The sequence below is a fragment of the Polypterus senegalus genome, chromosome 7 (genome assembly GCF_016835505.1).
Source record: "Polypterus senegalus isolate Bchr_013 chromosome 7, ASM1683550v1, whole genome shotgun sequence".
Classification (NCBI taxonomy): domain Eukaryota; kingdom Metazoa; phylum Chordata; class Cladistia; order Polypteriformes; family Polypteridae; genus Polypterus; species Polypterus senegalus.
The window spans coordinates 42,249,583-42,270,029 of NC_053160.1; the positions used below are offsets into that span (position 1 = coordinate 42,249,583).

Sequence of the window (20,447 nt, forward strand, 5' to 3'; positions counted from 1 at the left end):
AGTGAACTGAACAAAATAAGGAATATCAAATGAGACTATATTAGTAGAAGCATTTCTAACTACAGAAGCTGCTTTAATGGTAGACAGAGAAGATGAGTGTTATTTCAAAGTGAAAAAAATATGAAATTCAGTGAAAAAATAGCAATTCACGTTGGGACATCAGTAACTTACGAAGGAAACAACACAGCCACTATGATCAAAAAATTGAAAATTTTGTGGGAGTTCTGATAATGAACAAGTCAAGAGATACAATATGATATCTACAGGTTAATTTTCACATTATTAAGGAAAAACAAAAAAATAGGAGTTCAATTTGCAATGGAAAAGCAGATGACAAATTATTTTATTGAATAGCAACCAAATAATAACAACATATGCCTATGAAAATAGTAATTAGCCAGGCGTATGCCCAACAATATTAATGAAGAATGGAAAAGAAGAAATTTATGTATGAGCTATGGACAGGTGTGGCAGAAAAATGAGTCAAGACATGATATGGTAATTACAATATGTGACAGGAATGTGAATGAAAGTGTGGGAGAAAGGTTGATGAAGAAAGAACAATTTGGAGAAAAAAAGTTCATATAATTGTGAGAAATGAAGGATGTAATGTATTGCACATAAAAAAGAGAAGATTTCAGGTTACTAATTGACTAAATTTTAATAAAATGAAATAAAGGAATGCATTCGAAAGTATGAGAGCTATTCAGTGAGCTAATATTAGTAAATGCAAAATATAGCAATAGGTGTAAGAGTCAAACTACGAGAATAAAAAGTGATGCAATGTAAACAAAATGGTAAAGTTAAGTTTTTTCAAAGGGATGTCAAAAAGTAAAAAACTGCAGTTGTTTAAAGAAAACCGTAGAAGCACAATGAAGACAACAACAGCAAATGAAATAAAAGAAATATATGGCAAGGTTCTGAAAAAAAATATAATGTTGATTAAAACAGCAAGTGATGTAAAACATTTTTTTCACTTTAAAATAAGTGTTTTCAGAGAGTTTGTTATCAAATAAATAGTCCAGATAAAGTTGAAAAGAATTATACAATGTACTATAGTTTATGTAACCCTAACAAAAAAGATTATAAGGGAAAAAATAAAGTAAACTGGACCAGAAGTAAATGTTATCATAGCCAATGCATTTATAATAATAATAATAATAATAATAATAATAATAATAATAATAAACCAAATCAGAAGTGGATAAAAAAATTGATAATCCAACTTTGTATCCTTGGAGCAACATAATTGAATGGGGCAGAGCACAGGAGTAGCAGAAGGTAAAGATCCATTATTTTGACTAGTCATACTATAAAAGTGAAATTTTCATGTTTACAATTGAATATGTCCTAATTGATTTACTATGCATTATTGAAATACATATACTGTATTTATTTTTTAACTTTTAACATTATTCTGGTTTTGCCACCATTTTGTGGCAAAAATGTACAACACCTTTTTAGCATTATTTCCATGGAGACAGTCATATCGTTTATAGCAATGCTGGCTGACTCCAGAAACATTGCCATGGTGTGTGATATCATGTGGGCATGACATGTGACATCATCATGCCACCATTATAAAATATAGCAGTACAAGCATTCTTTGTCCCAACTTTGGATGTTAAACAGAAAGAACCAGTGACTCAAGTTGCTCTCAGAAGATGTTTTGGTGCCATTTTTCATTCATGGTTGTGTTCTTAGGTAGAATTGTGAGTGAGCCCACTCCCTTGGCTGAGAAGCAACCCCACACATGAATGGTGCCAGGATGCTTTACTGTTGGCATGAAACAGGACTGATGGTAGTGCTCACCTTTTCTTATGCGGGCAATCTTTTTTCTGGATACCCCAAACAATCAGAAAGGAGATTCATCAGAGAAAATGACTTAACCCCAACAGTCCTCAGCAGTCCAATCCCTGTACCTTCTGCAGGATATCTGTCTGTCCCAGATGTTTTTCTTTGCTGCCCTTCTTGACACCAGGCCATCCTCCATAAGTCTTCACCTCACTGGCGTGCAAATGCACTCATATCTGCCTGCTGCCATTCCTGAGCAAGCTCTGCACTGGTGGTGCCCAGATCCCGAGTCATGAATTAAGAATGGTGCCAAACCATCCTCCAAATGCAACTTCTCCTAACCATCCAAGAACAGTTTAGTGGCAAACAATGTCTTTTCCAGCATGACGGAGCATCGTGCCATAAGGCAAAAGTGATAACTAAGTGACACGGGAAAAAAAAACATGAAATTTGGGTCCATGGCCAGGAAACTCCCCAGACCTTAATCCCACTGAGAACTTGTGGTCAATCCTCAAGAAGTGGGTGGACAAACAAAAACCCACAAATTATGACAAACTCCAAGCATTGATTATGCAAAAATGGGCTGCCATCAGTCAGGATTTGGCCCAGAAGTTGATTGATAGCATGCCAGAGCGTATTGCAGGGTTTTGAAATAGAAGGACCAACACTGCAAATATTGACTCTTTGCATAAACTTAATGTAATTGTCAATAAAATCATTTGAATCATTATGAAATGCTTGTAATTATAACTTCAGTATAAAATAGAACCATCTAACAAAAAGATTTAAAAACACTGAAGCAGCAAACTTTGTGAAAACCAATACTTGTGTCATTCACAAAATATTTTGCCACAACTGTACCTAAAAAAGTGACCACTGAATGTATGTCTAGAAATGTTGTAGGTACCAATTCAACAAATACTCTAAAATGACAGAGAGAACAAAAAATAAAACTGAAACAAACAAGTACGTTTTATTTTTAATTTAGCAAAACTGATTTTAATAAGGGTTGTATTATGCTTTGTTTTAATTACTGAACTGCAAACCAGAAGGCTTTTGAAACGTGATGATGCTCCAATTGTAAAACACATAAATAATGACAATGTTTAATTGGAATTGTTATGGGTTTTTTTTTTTTAGAAATGTCATTGCCTAAAAATACATGATACATTCATTCATTTTGTGAGGCTGGATTGCACATGACCTATCCTGAAAATGGGAAAAGACAGGAACTAGGAAATCACAATTTATGATTTTACATATTACAATATTTCAAACATCTGATGAAATTACATTTCACTAAAGAAGTTTTACCTTAGATCTGTTGGTCTTGGAAAAAGTTTTTTTCTTCCACTAAAGTATGGTTCAAAATCTTCTGTTTTGAGCCTGTGAGCATAGTCGATATACCCAGATATCTCCTGTTTTTGAGAATTTCTGTCTCTCAGAAAAATAATTGACTGAAAGGAAGCAAAAAAAAAAGACAAATGACTGAAAAGAGCATCAACAATTTTTTAATTATCTTTACAGAAAATTTGTTTAAAAGGTATTTAGAGAATCCAATGTCAATAAAGTACTAAAAAACAGTTTAATTAGAGTCATAATTTGTTGTCTAATCTCAAAAATAAGATACTCAATTTACTATGTTTCAGCATTTATGCTTTTAAGCCATTTTACTATACATACCTGGTTGCTCCGTTAAGACTGTGTACTTAAATAACTTTTTTGTTATTTTTCTCACTTTGCTTAAAGAAACTACCACAGCGTACCAATTTCCCAGTTTCTCCGAAATGTTGTGTATGCCTGGGTCAGACTTGCCATAATATACACGCTCCCCCATTAAGTTTTCTTTTATAAATCCTAATGTTTTTGTGGAAAATTGTGTACGCACATTTCAAGCCTCTTTTTGGTTGTATACAAGCTTTATAAATGAGGCCTCAGGTTACTAAACATGCCATTAACTAATTAACTCACCTCTGGATGCTCACCTCAAGAACAGCTAAATAAAATATACACTCAATACATGAGAGTACTTAGTGATACTAACATTTCTGAGATTCATATAGTGTTATACTACTCCGTTTCCAAAAAAGTTGGGACACTGTGTAAAATGTAAATAAAAGTAGAATGGGATGATTTTCAAATCATGTGAACTCTATATTTAATTGAAAACAGAACAAAAACGACATATCAAATTTTAAAACTGAGAAATGTATTTGTTTTTTATGCCCATTTTGAATTTAATGCAAGCAACACTTTTTAAAAAAGTTGGGATGGGGCAATAAGAGACTGGAAAACTTGTGTAATGCTAACAAAAAAACTGTTGGAACATCTCGCAACTAATTATGTTAATTGCCAACAGGTCAGTAACATAAATTGCGTATAAAAACAGAAACCCATAAAGGCAGAGTCTCTTAGAAGTAAAGATGGGGAGTGGTTCCTCTATCTGTAAAAGACTGTGCAGGAAAATAATGTAAAAATAAAAGTATAATGTTCCTCAATGTAAATGATAGCAAAGTACTTGACAAAAGGAGTCAATTTATTACCAGGACAACCGTTTATTCAAACTCTGTGACAAAGTTTAGGAGCAGCAAGATGTGATACAGAGGTGGTGTTGTGACAAAGGAACTAGAATTATATCGTCTGAAATCACAACACCAACAACTAGACTTACGTCATCAGAAGTACAACACCTATAATATTAGCCTGTTAATGAATGCAGTGAACAAAAAAAACATGAAATGTATACTTCCTTAACTGTGCTGCAAATAGTATTCTACCACAGAATGATAAAAACAATGAGTCAGTAGTTGCTTCATGAGATGGGCACTCTTATTTTCTCCATGACGGTGTACTCTATTCTCATACCATTTGAGATGTACTGTATAAAGTATCTTGAGGGGTGCAAGACCATAAAAAGGTTGCAACCAAACACCATGGAAAAAATGACCAGGCACATGCTTGTGTTCCAACTCCCTTGTTAGTTCTATCAGTGGCAGGAAGTGCAAACTAATGTGAAGTCCATCCCAAGCTGTTACGAACAAGCAAAATGCTGCTTTAACATAAAATAACCTGTTTCTAGATGACACTTCTGGAAGGCTTCTTTTATCCATAGACAACTCTGTAGGTTTGTTCTGGAATAAGACTCTGAAATAAAATCTAAGACGTACTAAAAAAATGTGAATATTTGAAAAGAAAAAAAAATTCAATCCTTCTGATCACATTCTGGAACAACAATTTCAATTACAGAGTTGTAGATAGCCAAACCTTATTCTTGGCACCAAAACTGCAATAGACAGCCCATCAAAATGAATTTAAAATGGGCTAAAAAAATAAAAAATAGGCCTTACTCAAATAAATAATCTAACATGTGCATGTTTAGGATATACTGTACAAGGAAGCCTAACTACAGTAAGAAGGTCAACGGCAATAACAAGCAACTTGCACATAAACTGAGAGTGAAATGGGATTTAAATGGTTGTTTCTGCTGCTATCTCTGTGCTAGCTGTTGTGCACTTCTGTGCTGTACTAAGCACCACTGTGCTGAATAATATAAAATGACAACTTTGGTAGCCACTTGCTCTGCATAATTATTTTCAGTCCTACTACTTAGTAATCATATCCCAGTGGTGCAGTTGTTAGAGCTCACAGGTCCAGCATCCTGATCCAGTTGCTCTCTGCGGAGTCTGTATTGTCTCCAGTTGTCTGTGTGGTATTTTCTAGTTACTGCAGTTTCCTCTCTTTTCCCAAAGTTGGGCATCTTATATTAATTCTTAAATTGACCTAGTTTAAGTGATTCTGTTGTATGATTCTTTGGAACCTTGCCTTGTATCTGATGCTGCAAGGAAATCACACTGTATTGGAAATAATCAGGTTGAGAAATACATGGAAAAAAACTGTGTTTGTGTGATAATTAAAACATATTCGAAGCATGTGAATACTGTGATTCCTAAACACCGTGCTTGCACACCAGGAGTTTTCATATTCCTTAGTATCAATTCCCTAATAAAAGATTTGGTTAATTTAGTTGGCTTATTTCTATCTACTTCTAAGGCCTCAATTGGAAACTGCAAATTTAGAAAGGTGATACTGTACACTTTCATACAGAAGAGCCTATTAAGTATGCTTATAATTTTCATCATTTCAATTAAATAATTTTAAGTATGCTCCTAATTATTTTTATCTGCAAGTAAACAATAAAGTGTATCAAGCTACAAAAAAAAATGCTTGAAAGAGAGCAGCTACTTTTGCAGCATTTCAATATTTGCATTTGGCCACTTTAAAGGTTATATTCTGAAGGCAATAATAGACAGATTCATTTTTTACATTTAACAAATAAATAAACATTTTTAATAATTACAGAAAAATAAATGAGTCACTTTTAAGACATTGTGATGGAGATGTCTCAGTGTGCCACCATTACATGTTAAAAGGCGAACCAAGCCATGCTGTCTCAGAGAGAACAGATGCCTTGAGGAAACCCCTAGGCAGAGACACCCACACTTCTCTCAAACTCTCCCCATTTCTCCCTCCAGGTTGTGGCTGTATAACCTCCCTGCTAGCTGTGCCATTTACCTAAATCACTTCTTGACTGCACTGGTCAAGAGCAGCTTTTACATCCATCTGTTTCAATACCCTCTGAAACTCCCTCTAAAAGTCTCCCTAGAACTCCTACTTGCAGTCCCAGGTATCCTTACATCTCTGAGATCCAATTCATTCTCTCCATATAGCACACAGGGGTTCTGTGATTTTTTTCTGCCAGTCCTTTATAACCACTGTTATGCTTAGCAGCCCTTTGAGCTACTACTTCTACGGCACCATTATAGCAAACAGGACATAAATCCTCCAACGGCTCTTTGCTCTACTGGCAATTAAAACATCTCTCTAGTTAGCACTGTGGGCTTGTCTATTGAAATACAGACCTTTCTGGGATTGCACCTCATTGTGTTTGAGTCCAATTACCCTTTCTGTTTTGGTAGCTAAACAACCTGTTTAAAATTTTTCAATTACTTCAAACAAAAATTGCTTGGCAGAAGTACATTTCCTTAACATTTCATTTGCTGGTGTCAACTATAGAGGTGCTCAAGAGGCAATCCTGGGCACCAAAGATGGACAAAAGTGACGAAACTAGCAAAATTAAAGGGGCTTACTGTTAAAAGTGGAATTATAGCAGGGTTTAGTGACTAAATAAGTATAAGGACAAAATAACAAGACTATGCTGTCACAACTAACCTAAGCACAAATAGTTCCTGACTATATACACATAAAAATCTGTCTGTGCCAAACTGTCACTTTCCTCCCCACTGGTCTTCCTTCTGTCACTTAAGCTCTACTCAGTTACTGCCTCACAACTTAACATTTGCCTGACGAAGGAGTTGGAAGGCCTTTTAGCCAAAACCCCATGACCACTTCCGAGTACTCCAGGGTGGCAGGGGACTCCTGGTGCTATATCGGTAGAACCCACTCTAGCAGCACTAAGTTTTCCAGAACCTTCACTCATTACAGACATATCTCGTGAGAGTCAGGCTAGGTGATCTAACCAGTAGCCTTATGAGGCTAAACCATACTTTTCCCTAGAATTTGGGGATTGCAAAACAGATTAATATGTTCACTATATTCAATTTAGGGCCTGAAAAGATCATATACTTTGATGGCAGCAACCCTGTTGGTTACAAAAGGTGTTGTTATCTCTGTATGAAAGTACTAAAATGGCTAGTCAAAAATGCTTTATTGATATTGAAAATGTTTTAGGCAATTTATGAAGTGCAAGAATAGCCACACATTATAGAGATACAAAAAATTATTATCCTGTTTTAATAGAATAAATCAAAAATGAAATGACTAGATAAACAAATTGTATGTGTACATATTCTTTGAAAAACAGTGCCAATTTTTTTATTCTAGCGGGTAAAAAAAGGTGTATGAGAATTGGTTTGATATTGTTGTGTGTTTTGACTAAGTGGTTTTATAGAGATTATGTCAGACAAATGTGGGTGAATTAAATCAGTTGACTCAGCTTGTCACCTGTTCTCACCACTGGCTAAATAGCTTCTACAACTACAGACACCTTCATATACATGTGGGTTTTGTTTTGAGCAGATAAAGTGATCTGTAAAGCTCAAAGCAAGACAGATCTTGATATGTTTAACATATGTTATCAGGCTTAAAGCTGCATTGAGCCTCAGGAATGTATGTAGCTTGTAATATTTCAAATAGGCAGACAGAAATAAATGTTAGATTTATAGATATGTGTTTGAACAAATTGGACAATTGGGAAAAAAGAAAACCTTGCTTTCAGTGTCAATCCCACTGTTAGCTGTAGTTTGGCAAGAAGAAACTGCCGCTTAGGTATCATACAACACCGGACAAAGAATATCAAATGCACTCCTTAGTGAGTCACATATTTTACGAAGTAAACTATTAGCTGCATTTCTACACAATGAAACACCATAATTAAGAACTGCTCATAATTTATAGAAAATAACATCAACAAAAACTTTTTCTAGAGCACATTTTTATACAAAGAATTTAGCTCAAAGTGCTTTGCAAGATGTCAAAGAAGAAAAGTTGCAAGAAAAAACAAAACTAATTAGAAATAAATAAGAATGAATAAATGACAAACCCAAAATAGAGATAAGAACACAGATATACAAGTAATAGAATAAGTAGAGTCCTTATTTACAGATTTGCTTTTGCATCTCTAATGTTAGATCCAATGCTATGGTCAGATGGCTGGGGAAGACTGAAAAGAAGAAAAAACAACTCCTGGGTCAAAGAAGCTAAATCTGCAGAGGTTCCAAGACCTTACAACTGCACTGCCACCATTCTATCTAACATAAATATATTTAAGTAGTTCCTTGTTGTTTTTAGGTTTCATTCTAGAAGATTTGATGCAGTGGGTCTTGTTGACAGTTGAAGGATCCAATTCATTGTACAGATGTATCAGCAAAGGTAAATGTGCTACAGTTGTTGGATAACCACAGAATGACTGACCTAAATAATTTTAATATGGCCACAATCCATCAAATGATGGCAGCAACACTGTTGCTCAGTTCAGGCTTGTATACACATGAGAGAATGCCCACATGCTTAAATGGCAACTTAATTATTATTCATACACCACTGAGTGTCAGACAGATTTTGTATTTAAACATTCTTTGATAGGTTAAACTTCGTTGTTGCGTCATAATGTATTTAAATGAAAAACTGCTATACTAGCTTTAAAACTATGGCTTTGACAGTTTAAAGCCTCTTTTCTTCTTCACAATGCCAGTAACCAATTTTATTATAAGTGGTAGCTGATTACTGCATTATCTGAAGGAGCTTAAGCCCTCCATGACTAAAGGTTCCCAATTGCTAAACAAAAAGTGGAGTGGCTGTACCTCCTGTAAACACTTAGCCATCGCTATTTAAGCAAGTCAAACTCAAGGCCACCATCCAACTAATCTCTTTTGCCAGTACTCGGCACTAAGACTGGCATCACCAATCACCAAAAGCCCGGTAGAAAAGTAAATGATAAAGTGACCTTACAGACAGTGAAATAATCATATCTGATGAAAAAAACAGGCAACTCTTTTAGATTTTACCAAGGCAGGCTCCCAAAAATCAAAGGTGTTTCAGGTTATTAATTTTATTTGTAAGAAGTTAAATGAATCACATTATACTCATGTTCAGCAGTTACATACTATTTTACTATAGATAGCTTATAATTCTCTCCTCAACTGTGAACTGGGATGAAATTGAATAGATTAATAGTTTGTTATTTTACTTTATGGTGGTGAGAGGTGCTATAAAAATGTATTGCTGAATTTCTACATACATAATTTACATTAGTAGCGCTAAACCAAAAAAATAATCGATCACGGAGACACCTGCTCTCCTTTTAAACTATACTTGCGTACTTGAAATTCATGCATATATGATCTGTTTTAGTGAGGTATTTGGATTGTACCAAATAAACCTATTCAGAACCCAGAAAGACTCAACTAAGAACAGCACATTCAACCATAAAATTCATGTTTTTCATTGATATATTTGTCCATTGATGCAGCAGTAAATGTTTTTACATCAGTCTGTGTCTAGCCTGCATCATTTTGAGTCAGACATTTTCATATTTGATGCATTTTAAGCTAAGATGGGATGGCCAGATTCAAGGTATAGTATTTATTAACAGGTGGAGTTAACAGAAGTTGCAGCTTTAATGTGTAAATACCATCAAATCATAAGTGTGTTAATTCCACATAAAATGAGGTAGACTAATCATACCAGCTTTGAAAGTAGCGTGGTCACGAGTGGCAGTTCAGCTGGGATTTTCAAGTATAGCAGAGTCACAGGTATAGTATATGGAGAATGTGCCACAACTCCAATTACACAATTTGCATATAGTTATCCTTTGCTTGGAGACAAAGCATTGGATAAAGGGTCCAACAGGAATCAGAAAGCTGATTCAGAGTAAAAGACAGACTACAGTTGGCCAACAACTGAGTACAGGAATGGTACTAATAGAAGGAAACCCAAATGTATAATTTTCTCTTCCTTATCATGGGGAAAGAAGGTATACTTACTGTGAAATACAAATGTTTCACACTGTAGACTACAAACACCACTGCCTAGTCTGATAAATCTTGTTTCTTGCTGAATTATCCTTATAAAAGGATTATAATGTGGTGAAATCCCCATAGCTTTATGCATCATTGCTACTAATTGTCAACAATATGGGGAGGTAATGGAAGTGTAATAGCGTGGGTTGGGTTTTTGTGAAACACAATGAGTTTCTTAATATAAGTACATCAAAATATGAACACCAAAAAGTGGCTGAAAATCATTGCCATTCAGGAGTATCCCTTCATGTCAGCATGAAAAAACATTTTCAGAAGAACAGTGATTCTTGTAACAAGGCTAAGAAAGCTCTAGAATGGTTCTAGAGAACATGACAATGAATTAAATGCAGTGGTCTCCATAGTCATCTGATCTCAATTCAATTGAACATCTATGGAAACAGATGGAATAATCTATTCATAGACATGATATACCTACAGCTACATTAAGTCAATATAACACACTAGTGGTGGCATAGGCTATGCTTCCTGTGTGTCACTTTCAAAACCTTTTTGAATCCATTAGCATGTTTAGGCCATTTCAGAATTGAGTAGATATATCTGAATGAGTTGTCACTTAGTATGTGTATATTTTTTTGTAATAGCAGCATGTAACATGTTATATTCTGCACTTAAAGTGAATAATCTAGAATAGCTCGTTCCTAACACTCACCATAAGCAGTGAGGACCAGATTTGTATTCCTCCTTTCTTTAATCTGATTTTGAACCTCTTAATCAAGGTTAGAGTCTCAGATGCTAGAGTCTGTCCTGATAGGATTAGTATAATTCAATTAAACACAAGTACATGCAATGTAAAGAATTATTATTATTAATGATCACAGTACAGTTTAACAAATCCCATTACTATACAAAAGATGGCATATTTTTATTTCTATTTTACTTTCCGGGTATTATTTATTTTACTCAAATGGTGTCTTAAAACTGTGGCATGGTGGTATAGCAGATGTCTTTGACATCTAACAGAAAATGGAGCCCAAACTGATGTCCTTCCTACAGAATGTGGGATAGTATATTTCATACATTCTACAGTATGTGACATGGTCATATAGCTGATGTCTTTAGCACCTTACAATTAATGGTGCCCAAACCAGTTCCCAACTGGGTGGAGTTAGTGGGACATTAATTGCTGTTCCCCAATTGTTTTCTAGCATAGGCTTTGATTATATGTGACTCAGTCCACAGTGGAAACAGCAACTTTACAATACAAAGGCTCAATTAAAGTTGACTTAAAATTTAATCACCTAGAAAAATCATTTTAGCAAGATGAATGATCATTTAAGAGTATGTTTGTCCTTTTCAAAACACATAACAAAGTAAACTGCATCAAAGGACTTTTTTTTCCAATAGTTAATTTTATTTTATTAGTTTTACTGAAAACATATTGTCATAGGTATGTTATAAAGGAAACACCATGGTGTTGTATATGACTACATATTTATTTGCATGTGCGTTTTTTGTTGGTATTGTATTACTTCACTATTCTGTGGACACATGTAATTAAGAATTTCCTTTATGCTGTCACATGTGTGTCCGCTGGGGTGCCTTCAAGGTAAGCGATACCACCATGGAAAGAGAGGGGTGCTGTTGCTAACAACTTTATTTTTCGATCTACAGCTCCAAAAGATGCAGAAAGAGGATGCCTTACCACCAAACAATCCTTCGAAGCGTCACCCTTCTGGGCTTGGAAGTATATATAAAATGCCCCGAGAAGAAAGAGAAAGGCAGAGTGCAGCAAAACACGCTTTGTTAAAGAGCTCTTTTATTTGTTAATGACAGTGGTTCAGCCTTTACTTTTGTTTCTGTTACGTAAACTGTGATTACCAGTTTGGTTCTCCAACATTTTGAACCGGTGTTAGGCCTTCTTTCTAAAAATACAGAGGGCAATAAACTAGAATCTGAGAAAATTATACTGTGATTTTTGAAAGAGGTCAATATCAAAGTGTCTTTATAAAAATGAGCTTCATCCATACATTTTATAAATATGTGTTTTTCTAGCAAGGTTGTGGAAAGTGGTTCTAAGCTTCCTGTGATAGACATGAGCTAGCCCTTAATGGGATGCCAATACACTTCACAGCATATTGACACACGCTCTTACACTGGGCCAGTTTAGCAATATCAAGTCATCTGAGGGAAGTTTTTTGAATACAGTAAGAGAGTAATCTTTTGACTCTACAAAGAGGTTGGTCACCGCTGAAATTAAACCCAAGGTTTAAGCCATGTGAAGATAAAAAACCACCAAAGAATTATTTGTTGCATAATGTATTAGATTTTGCTAATGTTTATTTACTGTTCTTATGAATGGTAGCAAATAACTCTGCAATAGTTTACAAAAATAGCATTCTTAAATATTGTGGTCCCCGGCCGGGGCTGGAGCCCGGCCGGGACGCCCAGGAGGAGGAGAGGAGGGCTCGTGCCTCCTCCAGACCGCGAGGGGGCGTCCGTCTTGGTTGTGTAGGGGACCACGGGTACAGGGCTTGGAAGCCCAGCCCTGTAGGGACCCGTGGACACCGCCGGGCGGCGCCCCGATGCCGGTTTACCCTGTGTGGTCTTTGGCCGGGGATGGAGCCCGGCCGGGACGCCTTGGAAGACCGGAGGAGGGCGTGTGCCTCCTCCAGACTGAGTGGGGGCGTCCGTCCTGGTTAGGCAGGGGATCTCGGGTACAGGGCTTGGAAGCCCAGCCCTGTAGGGACCCGTGGCCACCGCCAGGCGGCGCCTCGGTGCCTAATTATCCCGGGAGCCCGGCACTTCCGCCACACCAGGAAGTGCCGGGGGGAAGACTTTGTGTGGCGCCCGGAGAGCCGCCAGGAAAGCAGCCGACACTTCCGCCACGCTGGGGCGTGGCTAAAGAGAAGAGGCCGGAAACACCTGGGGCTCATCCGGGGCATTATTTAAGGGGCCGACTCCCTCCAGTCATTTGGTGGATGTCGGGTGGAAGTGGACAGAGCTGGAGAGAGGACAGGAGGTGGCCAGGACAAAGGCACAGAGACTGTGGGCCCTGGACTTTTGGGGGATTCAGTGCGAGAGACACTGGGGTTTCGTGAGTGCACGTGACTTTGTATATTATATATATATTGTAAATAAAAGTGTGTGGAGCAAAATATGTCGTCCGTCTGTCTGTGCTGGGGCCAGCGTTCACAATATATATTCATGGAATTTAAGAACAATAAATAAAATCAAAACTGGTCTGTTTTCTAGGTTGCTCATCGTTTATAGGAGTGTCAAAATCAAAGTTCAGATATATATATACTCTTTTATTCTTCTTTTTCCTTATTTCATGGAGAATTATCCAGACTGATATGAATACACTGTAAATGTGTCTTGGATATATATATATATATATATGTACTGTATGTAATTATTTGTCAATTTCACAAAATTCTGCATGCTCGTATTACTTTTGATTAAGTGTGATTTATATCTTCCTATATCACTACTATTATATTTGATTTTTATGTTCATTTGCTAAATAATTCACAAAACTGGCAGATGTTTTTGTCTTCATTTTACAGGCTTTGAAGAGATATACCTCAATGAAACCATCATGAAAGTAGTAAACTGGTTTTTAAGTCACATTCTGAGTACCTCCTACTTTTTTGTTTTTTCATATAGGCTATTTCACAATAGTTTAATTGATTATAATTTCTAATTTTATTTATTAATCAGTGTTCAATATTTAGTTAATTGTGGATTATTTAAATAAAATCATATATAATACAGTACAAAAGTAATAAAGTGTTGAAATACTCTCTTGATATATTTATAAATTATTTGGTTTTTTTATTGGTTTATTTTATTTTGCCAATTTTTGGAAAAAAATATTTTTAAGTAACTTATAAAATTTCACAAACAAATGAGGTCATCAAACAATATACAAACAGAATGAGTAGTGTGTCTACTTTGCAAATGGGATATCCACGTATATACTTAATTGGAAGTTAGTTTTCAGCTCTTTAAGGATTCAATTATCTAAACTGCATAGTTAAAAATTGTTGTTTATCAGGACATATGTATTGTATTTATATATGCATATGTGTGGAATGAAAAAAAAAATAATCACAAGGCTGTTCTTTTTCGTTTATAATTATAGGGTGTGCCACAAGGCAGATGTCCTGGCACAACCTCCAAATATGTAAGACTTAACCATAGTTGAAGACTGCATACTGTACAATGTGGTCTGAATTTAAGTTTAATTTTTATGTTCAGATATGCTTATACACAATTATTTTAGAAATATTTTTTAATTAAAATGCATTTTCAAGGTAGTCCAAAACCAAAGTTTATGATGTGCATTCCTAATTTGTATTTGGCTCTTGTTGGAATGCTGCTGTTTTTGCATATACAGTATTTGATTCTTAATTTTCATGCATTATTGGCCATTAGTAGGAACACACGTAGTATACAGCTGTCCAGTATTGCCTCTGATTATATGAAAATAGAAAAGGTGTTCTTGTTTGTGGGATACTATTTAATGCTGTATTTATTAAAGACATACTGTACAAGAAACGTGATCTGTATGTCAGCAGATATTAATTTACTGAGTAAACAATTTTATCGTTCTTTGGTCAGGCATAAATAAAGTACATCAAGGAATTATCAGGGAATCCTTATATGTTGAACAAAGGGTCTTTCAGTGTTTTACTATCATGTACACAGTTTCAGAAAGACTGTATGCTACATTTTTTTAAATATTCTGTCAAATTTAAGATAAAACAGAGAGCATAGATTTAGTGGCCACTTTATGAGGTCCACCTGCTTGTTAATGAAAATAGACTGCTCCTCTAAACAGCCAATCATGTGGTTGCAACCTAATATACAGTATATAGAATGCCGACATGGTCAACAGGTTGTTCTTATTTGGCCAAACATTAGATTGGGCAAGACACATGACGTAATTGACATTGAGGTTTCATTGTTATTGGCAGACATGGTGGTTCCAGCATCTCAGAAACAGCTGTCCTCCTAGCATTTCAATGAACTGCATTCTCTATGGTTCATATAGATGCAATGGACATAAAATATCCAATGTGAGCAGTCCTATGAATAAAAATACCTCGTTAAAAAGAGAAGTCAGAGGAGAATGGACCAGACTTGTTCATGCTAACAGAAAGGCCAAAAAATACACAAATACCAGCTTATTATAGCAGTGGTATGTAAAAGTCAGATCTTAAAGCAGATGGATTACAGCAAAAGAAGACCAGTGGCCTCATGTATAAACGGTGCGTACGCACAGAAATGTTGCGTAAGAACTTTTCCACGTTCAAATCGCGGTGTATAAAACCTACACTTGGCGTAAAGCTACGCACTTTTCCACGGTACCTCATACCTTGTCGTACGCAAGTTCTCCGCTTGCTTTTGCAGACTGGCGGCACCAAACGCCATGCAATGCTACTGCTCCTGTGTGGTTACACCTTATTTTCCTGACGCAGCTTTATAAATACACTGAAGCTAACCGCATATTGTTTATTAGTGTAACGCATCTGATTGTAATTAACTTGTAACAATATAATGGTCCAGGGAATAGCCATAGTATTCCAAATACCATAACTGCTTTAGCGTTGTTACTCTCACTGCACCTTCTTCTTCTTCTTCTTCTTCTTCTTCTTTCAGCTCCTCCCATTAGGAGTTGCCACAGCGGATCATCTTTTTCCATCTTACTCTCACTGCACCATTCGGAGTATTTATATCACTGTATCTGAGTGTGAATCACAGCAGCAGCTGATCGGACAGAGAATTATCGGTATACTTCTTCAAGGACACGCTGTCTCAGCCACGGCGAAACGTTTCAAAGCCTTTCCTGTACGAACCTCGCGGTTCAGAAACAGTTACATCCCAAGAACTTTAAATGCACTTAATCAATTGCTCCTTGTAGAACTGTTTGTACTTATAAGTACAATCACCCCACTGTAAACTTGCACTACAGTTATAATATCGCACAACCTGAGCCACTTTATAAAGTGCATATTTAAATATGATGACGATATCATTTTTAAGGTGAAATGCAGCAAAATAGGTTTATTATATTATACACATAAAACTTTAACTTCATTTAAATAATCTATATTCTTCACTGGGAGTGTCGTGAAGGATAGAATAATTAAACATGTACTACGAAGATATTTCAATGTTCCTTAAACGTTTTGAAGAATCGGCTCTCTACAGATGGCTTAACTTCTATTACAGAGCTGATTGTGTGGTGATTGGGTATTTGGGGAAAGAAAAGCAAGGACTGCAGTGGCGGCTACGCCAATATATATTGAATATAAAACAGAAAGAGAAAATAACAACACAACCAAAAATGCAGCGACAAATTTCGGCAAAAGTTTAATGCTTGTGTCATGAGCACGAGGCGGCTATGCAGTGTCTGCAACAGACGTGGCCATCCACTGTGCATAAGCTACCTTACTGACATTGGCGAGCGAAGGAGCCACCGATTCTTCCTCTGCCCAGTGCCACCACAAGCCTAGAGCCGCCCCTGAGTACTGCTGCAATAAATTATTTCATTGAAGGTCACACACAATCACTGCGCTGTGAAACTCATGTTTAATAACGTGCTTTAACTCCTATCGTCATAAAAATGATATCATGTATACATCTCAGTTATTCAGAGAGCTGTAATATCACGAATGTAATGGATTCTGTGTTCAGTTGGAAGAAGAGAGCCGATTTAAGAAGCAAGTAGTGATTCACACACATAGAGCACATAGAAGATCAAATACAAAACAAAGCATTTAACGTGCTACTTTAATTACGATGTGATTTGAGAAACTGGTTAATTAAATGATTTAAAGATGAAGTTTATGATGTTCTACTTTAATGACAAAATAAACTAAGTGATTAAAGTGGAAATGTCGAGATTGAAGTTGACATTTCGTGCTTTTTCCCCACTGTGTGCCTTTTTTTCTCTGTACCCTAATAAGCTTTCATATGACACTTGGACAGTGGGCTACAACTCGCCTTTTCACGGCGACTTTGATATGTGACTTCTTTTTTATTTCCGGCACTGTGCGATTTTGTGAACGTGAGCTTTCAAGTTTCTCCAACACTCTATGTCACTCGATCAACTTCCTTTTGTTGATTATACCACGGTGTAATTAAACAAATAGTATGTTTTTCCTTTGTCTCCACTTGGTATTCGCTGAAATTCTTATATTTTCCCCCGTGCTTTTCCCATTGTCTTTTCACAGAAGGCTGAGCTTAAGGGCGATTAATTTTCATTTGCATATTCAAAAAGGCGTAATTCTAGGAGGAGTTGGGGCGTTACATAAAGCGCGTGCACGAGCGTTACTTTTCACGCTGATCGGGATTTATGTAGCGGAAGAACGTGGAAGTTGGAGTACGCAAAGATTCCTGCATCTGGATTTTTCTGTGCATAAGCACATTTCGGCTTTTGAGCTTACGCCATGTTATAGTGCGAGTTCTACGCACGGCGTTATACATGAGGCCCCAGGTCAAGTTCCACTCCTGTGTGTTTAGAACAGTAAGATGGGTCTATAGTGGGTGCAAGAGCACCAAAACTGGACAACTTCAGTATGAAAGGAGAAGTCTGCTCTGACTAACCTTGATTTCTGCAGCATCATGTAGAAACTAGGGACAGAATTTGCCATTAGTGTTATTAGTTCATGGATCCATCTTGTCTTGCTTCAGCATTATAGACTGATGTTGGTAGCAGTGCTTTCTTGGCACAGAGTACCTACTGTAATCATTGTTCATAACTTAATGCATCACTTTATACCCTTTTTAAAATGAATGCTTCTAGCAGAGATGTGACAAAACACACATCATTTTAAGCTGATTCCATAAACAAGATAGAGTCTTCAGTTTACTCCATTGGCCTATACTGTTCCCAGGTAACAGTCCAAGGACATTTCACAGTCAACAGTGCAAGATAACAGGATGAGGCAAAATGGAAAGGCAGCAGCATGAATGTATTTCTAAAGGTCTGTAGTAGCTGTGTGTTGCTATCTTGTCAACCTATTGATAAACTGGTCTCTCAAGAGAATTCAGATTGTCTTGGAGGTAAGGGAAGTCCTACCTGATTGGTGTGCTTGTAAACTGGCCACCATGCAAATATAAACTGTAATATTTACTTTTCTTATTTTCTGTTAACAAATAAAGCAGTCAGTTTCTCTGAGAAAATATTTGTGATCATTAGATACAGTATTTATTAAAGATTTTTCTTTAGTTTGTAAAGTTTACATTTAATATGATATTATTATTAAACTGCCAAGAATACATTCTCTGTTGTACTGTAAATTCTACAAAATCCCGCAGCATAAATCATTTAGAAAAAATTAAGAAATCATTATATATATATACATAAACATAAATACTATGTGTATATATACAAGGCGTGTTCAAAATCTTTGATGAAAAGTACTGATAAAACCAAACAAGTTTATTTTTTCAACATAATCCCTGTGAACATTGCTTCACTTGTTAAGAATATTCAGAAAGTTTTTTCTGTACCACTGAAAATAAAATGTGTTGTGTTGCTCATGCATCCACTCTTCTGTAGCTGACTTGACACCTTCATCACTGGCATAGCACTTCCCACAGTAGTCACATAGAGGCAGGTGTACAGAATGGGGGGTTGGTATGGGTGAAGTATCTTTGATTCTACAGTATTGTTTGCAATCCATGGATCATGAGTGAAGGAATTGTTATGAAGCAGAAGGTGGGTAGTGAATGGCTTCTCTCAATGCTTTTTATGATTAACTTTTGCAGACAATGCAAATCAGTACTATTTTCACTGATTGTGTGTGCCTTTTCAATGTCATAATCAATATGAAATACAAACAGGTCAGATCAGGCTGGGGAGCGTGCACTAGTATAGCGTGTTGCCACACCCACCACACAACGAAACAGCTCAGGATCCTGGTTGGCAACCCCCCAGGCAGACACACGCTCCAGTCGTATCCTCCGGAAATGATCCTCTATCTGCCACAGCCAGGTGTTACGTGGGTGTCCCCTTGGCTTGGTCCAGCCACTCGGGTCCTCAACAATGTGGATCCTGTGAGCCAGATCACCCTCTGGGAATTACACCACAAGGCCATAGTGCCGTAACTGATGCTCCCTCACAATGCAGGTCATGTGCCTCATTTGGGACTCCATGAACAAGCGCTCATTCAACACAAAGTCAAACCTGCGGTACCCAAGGATTCTCCGATAAGACACAGTACCAAAGGAGTTCAGTAATAAAAAATTGTCTCCATTTGTTGGCATTTACTTTAACCCTGAATTTCTTTGGTTTTGAAAAATTACCAAGTTTTCTATTGCTTTCATTGCTGTTTGGACTCCGAATCATAGGGATTGTGATGGATGGCTGGCAGCTCATCCCGGCCGACACATCCAGGACACTAGATGGCGTCCTCCCTGTAGCCTAGAGGTGCCCTGGATTCCTGCAGGGCATCATGGAAGATGGAGTTTGGCTTCACAACCCTGCTGGGTACCCCAGGGGCCAAAGTGTGACGCTGCAGGGAGACAAGAGGATTTTTGTTTCCCGTATAGCCCAGATGTACTCCCAAGTCACGAGGACAGAGGAACAGATTCTCCATCTGACCCGGAAGTGCTGACAAGTCACATGAACAGATGAGGAGAAGCACTTCTGGGTCAAGGACTATGGGAGACCCAGCAAGCCCAGCCGGAGTTGGGAGGGAGTGTGACGGAGCTGCTGGGAGTGGGGGATTGGTTTATTGTATTGATTATTGTGAATTGTGGTGGTTGTGGTGTTTAATGCACTTTATTGAAGAAAATAATTAAAAAGTATACTTGGGGCTTTTTTTATACGTGTGTTCTGGACATCTGTCTGTTAGGTTTCACGGGGCAACAGCGGCCCCTAGCCTCCATCTACTTACAGGATGCAGTTTTCTCACTAATTTTAAAGCACTTCCTAAATTTCTTTCAGTCTAAATTCAACACTGAATACTGTGATTCTTCATTTTGGGATTCAGCGTTATGGGCACAGACCTTGTTTTTTAGTAGTTGTTCATGAAGAATGGAGTAAACGGACCCATAAGTAATCATTATCATGTCTGCTAT

General features: G+C 36.9%; 1 protein-coding gene across 1 annotated transcript in view; it reads right to left on the reverse strand.

Moving 5' to 3' along the window:
• The window catches only part of cfap299 (cilia and flagella associated protein 299), a 358,409-nt gene that overhangs the window by 36,038 nt on the left and 301,924 nt on the right, over nucleotides 1-20,447 (reverse strand). The window contains exon 4 of the mRNA XM_039758533.1: nucleotides 3,109-3,251. Coding sequence (XP_039614467.1) covers nucleotides 3,109-3,251 — 143 coding nt within the window. The remainder of the gene's footprint in view (nucleotides 1-3,108; nucleotides 3,252-20,447) is intronic.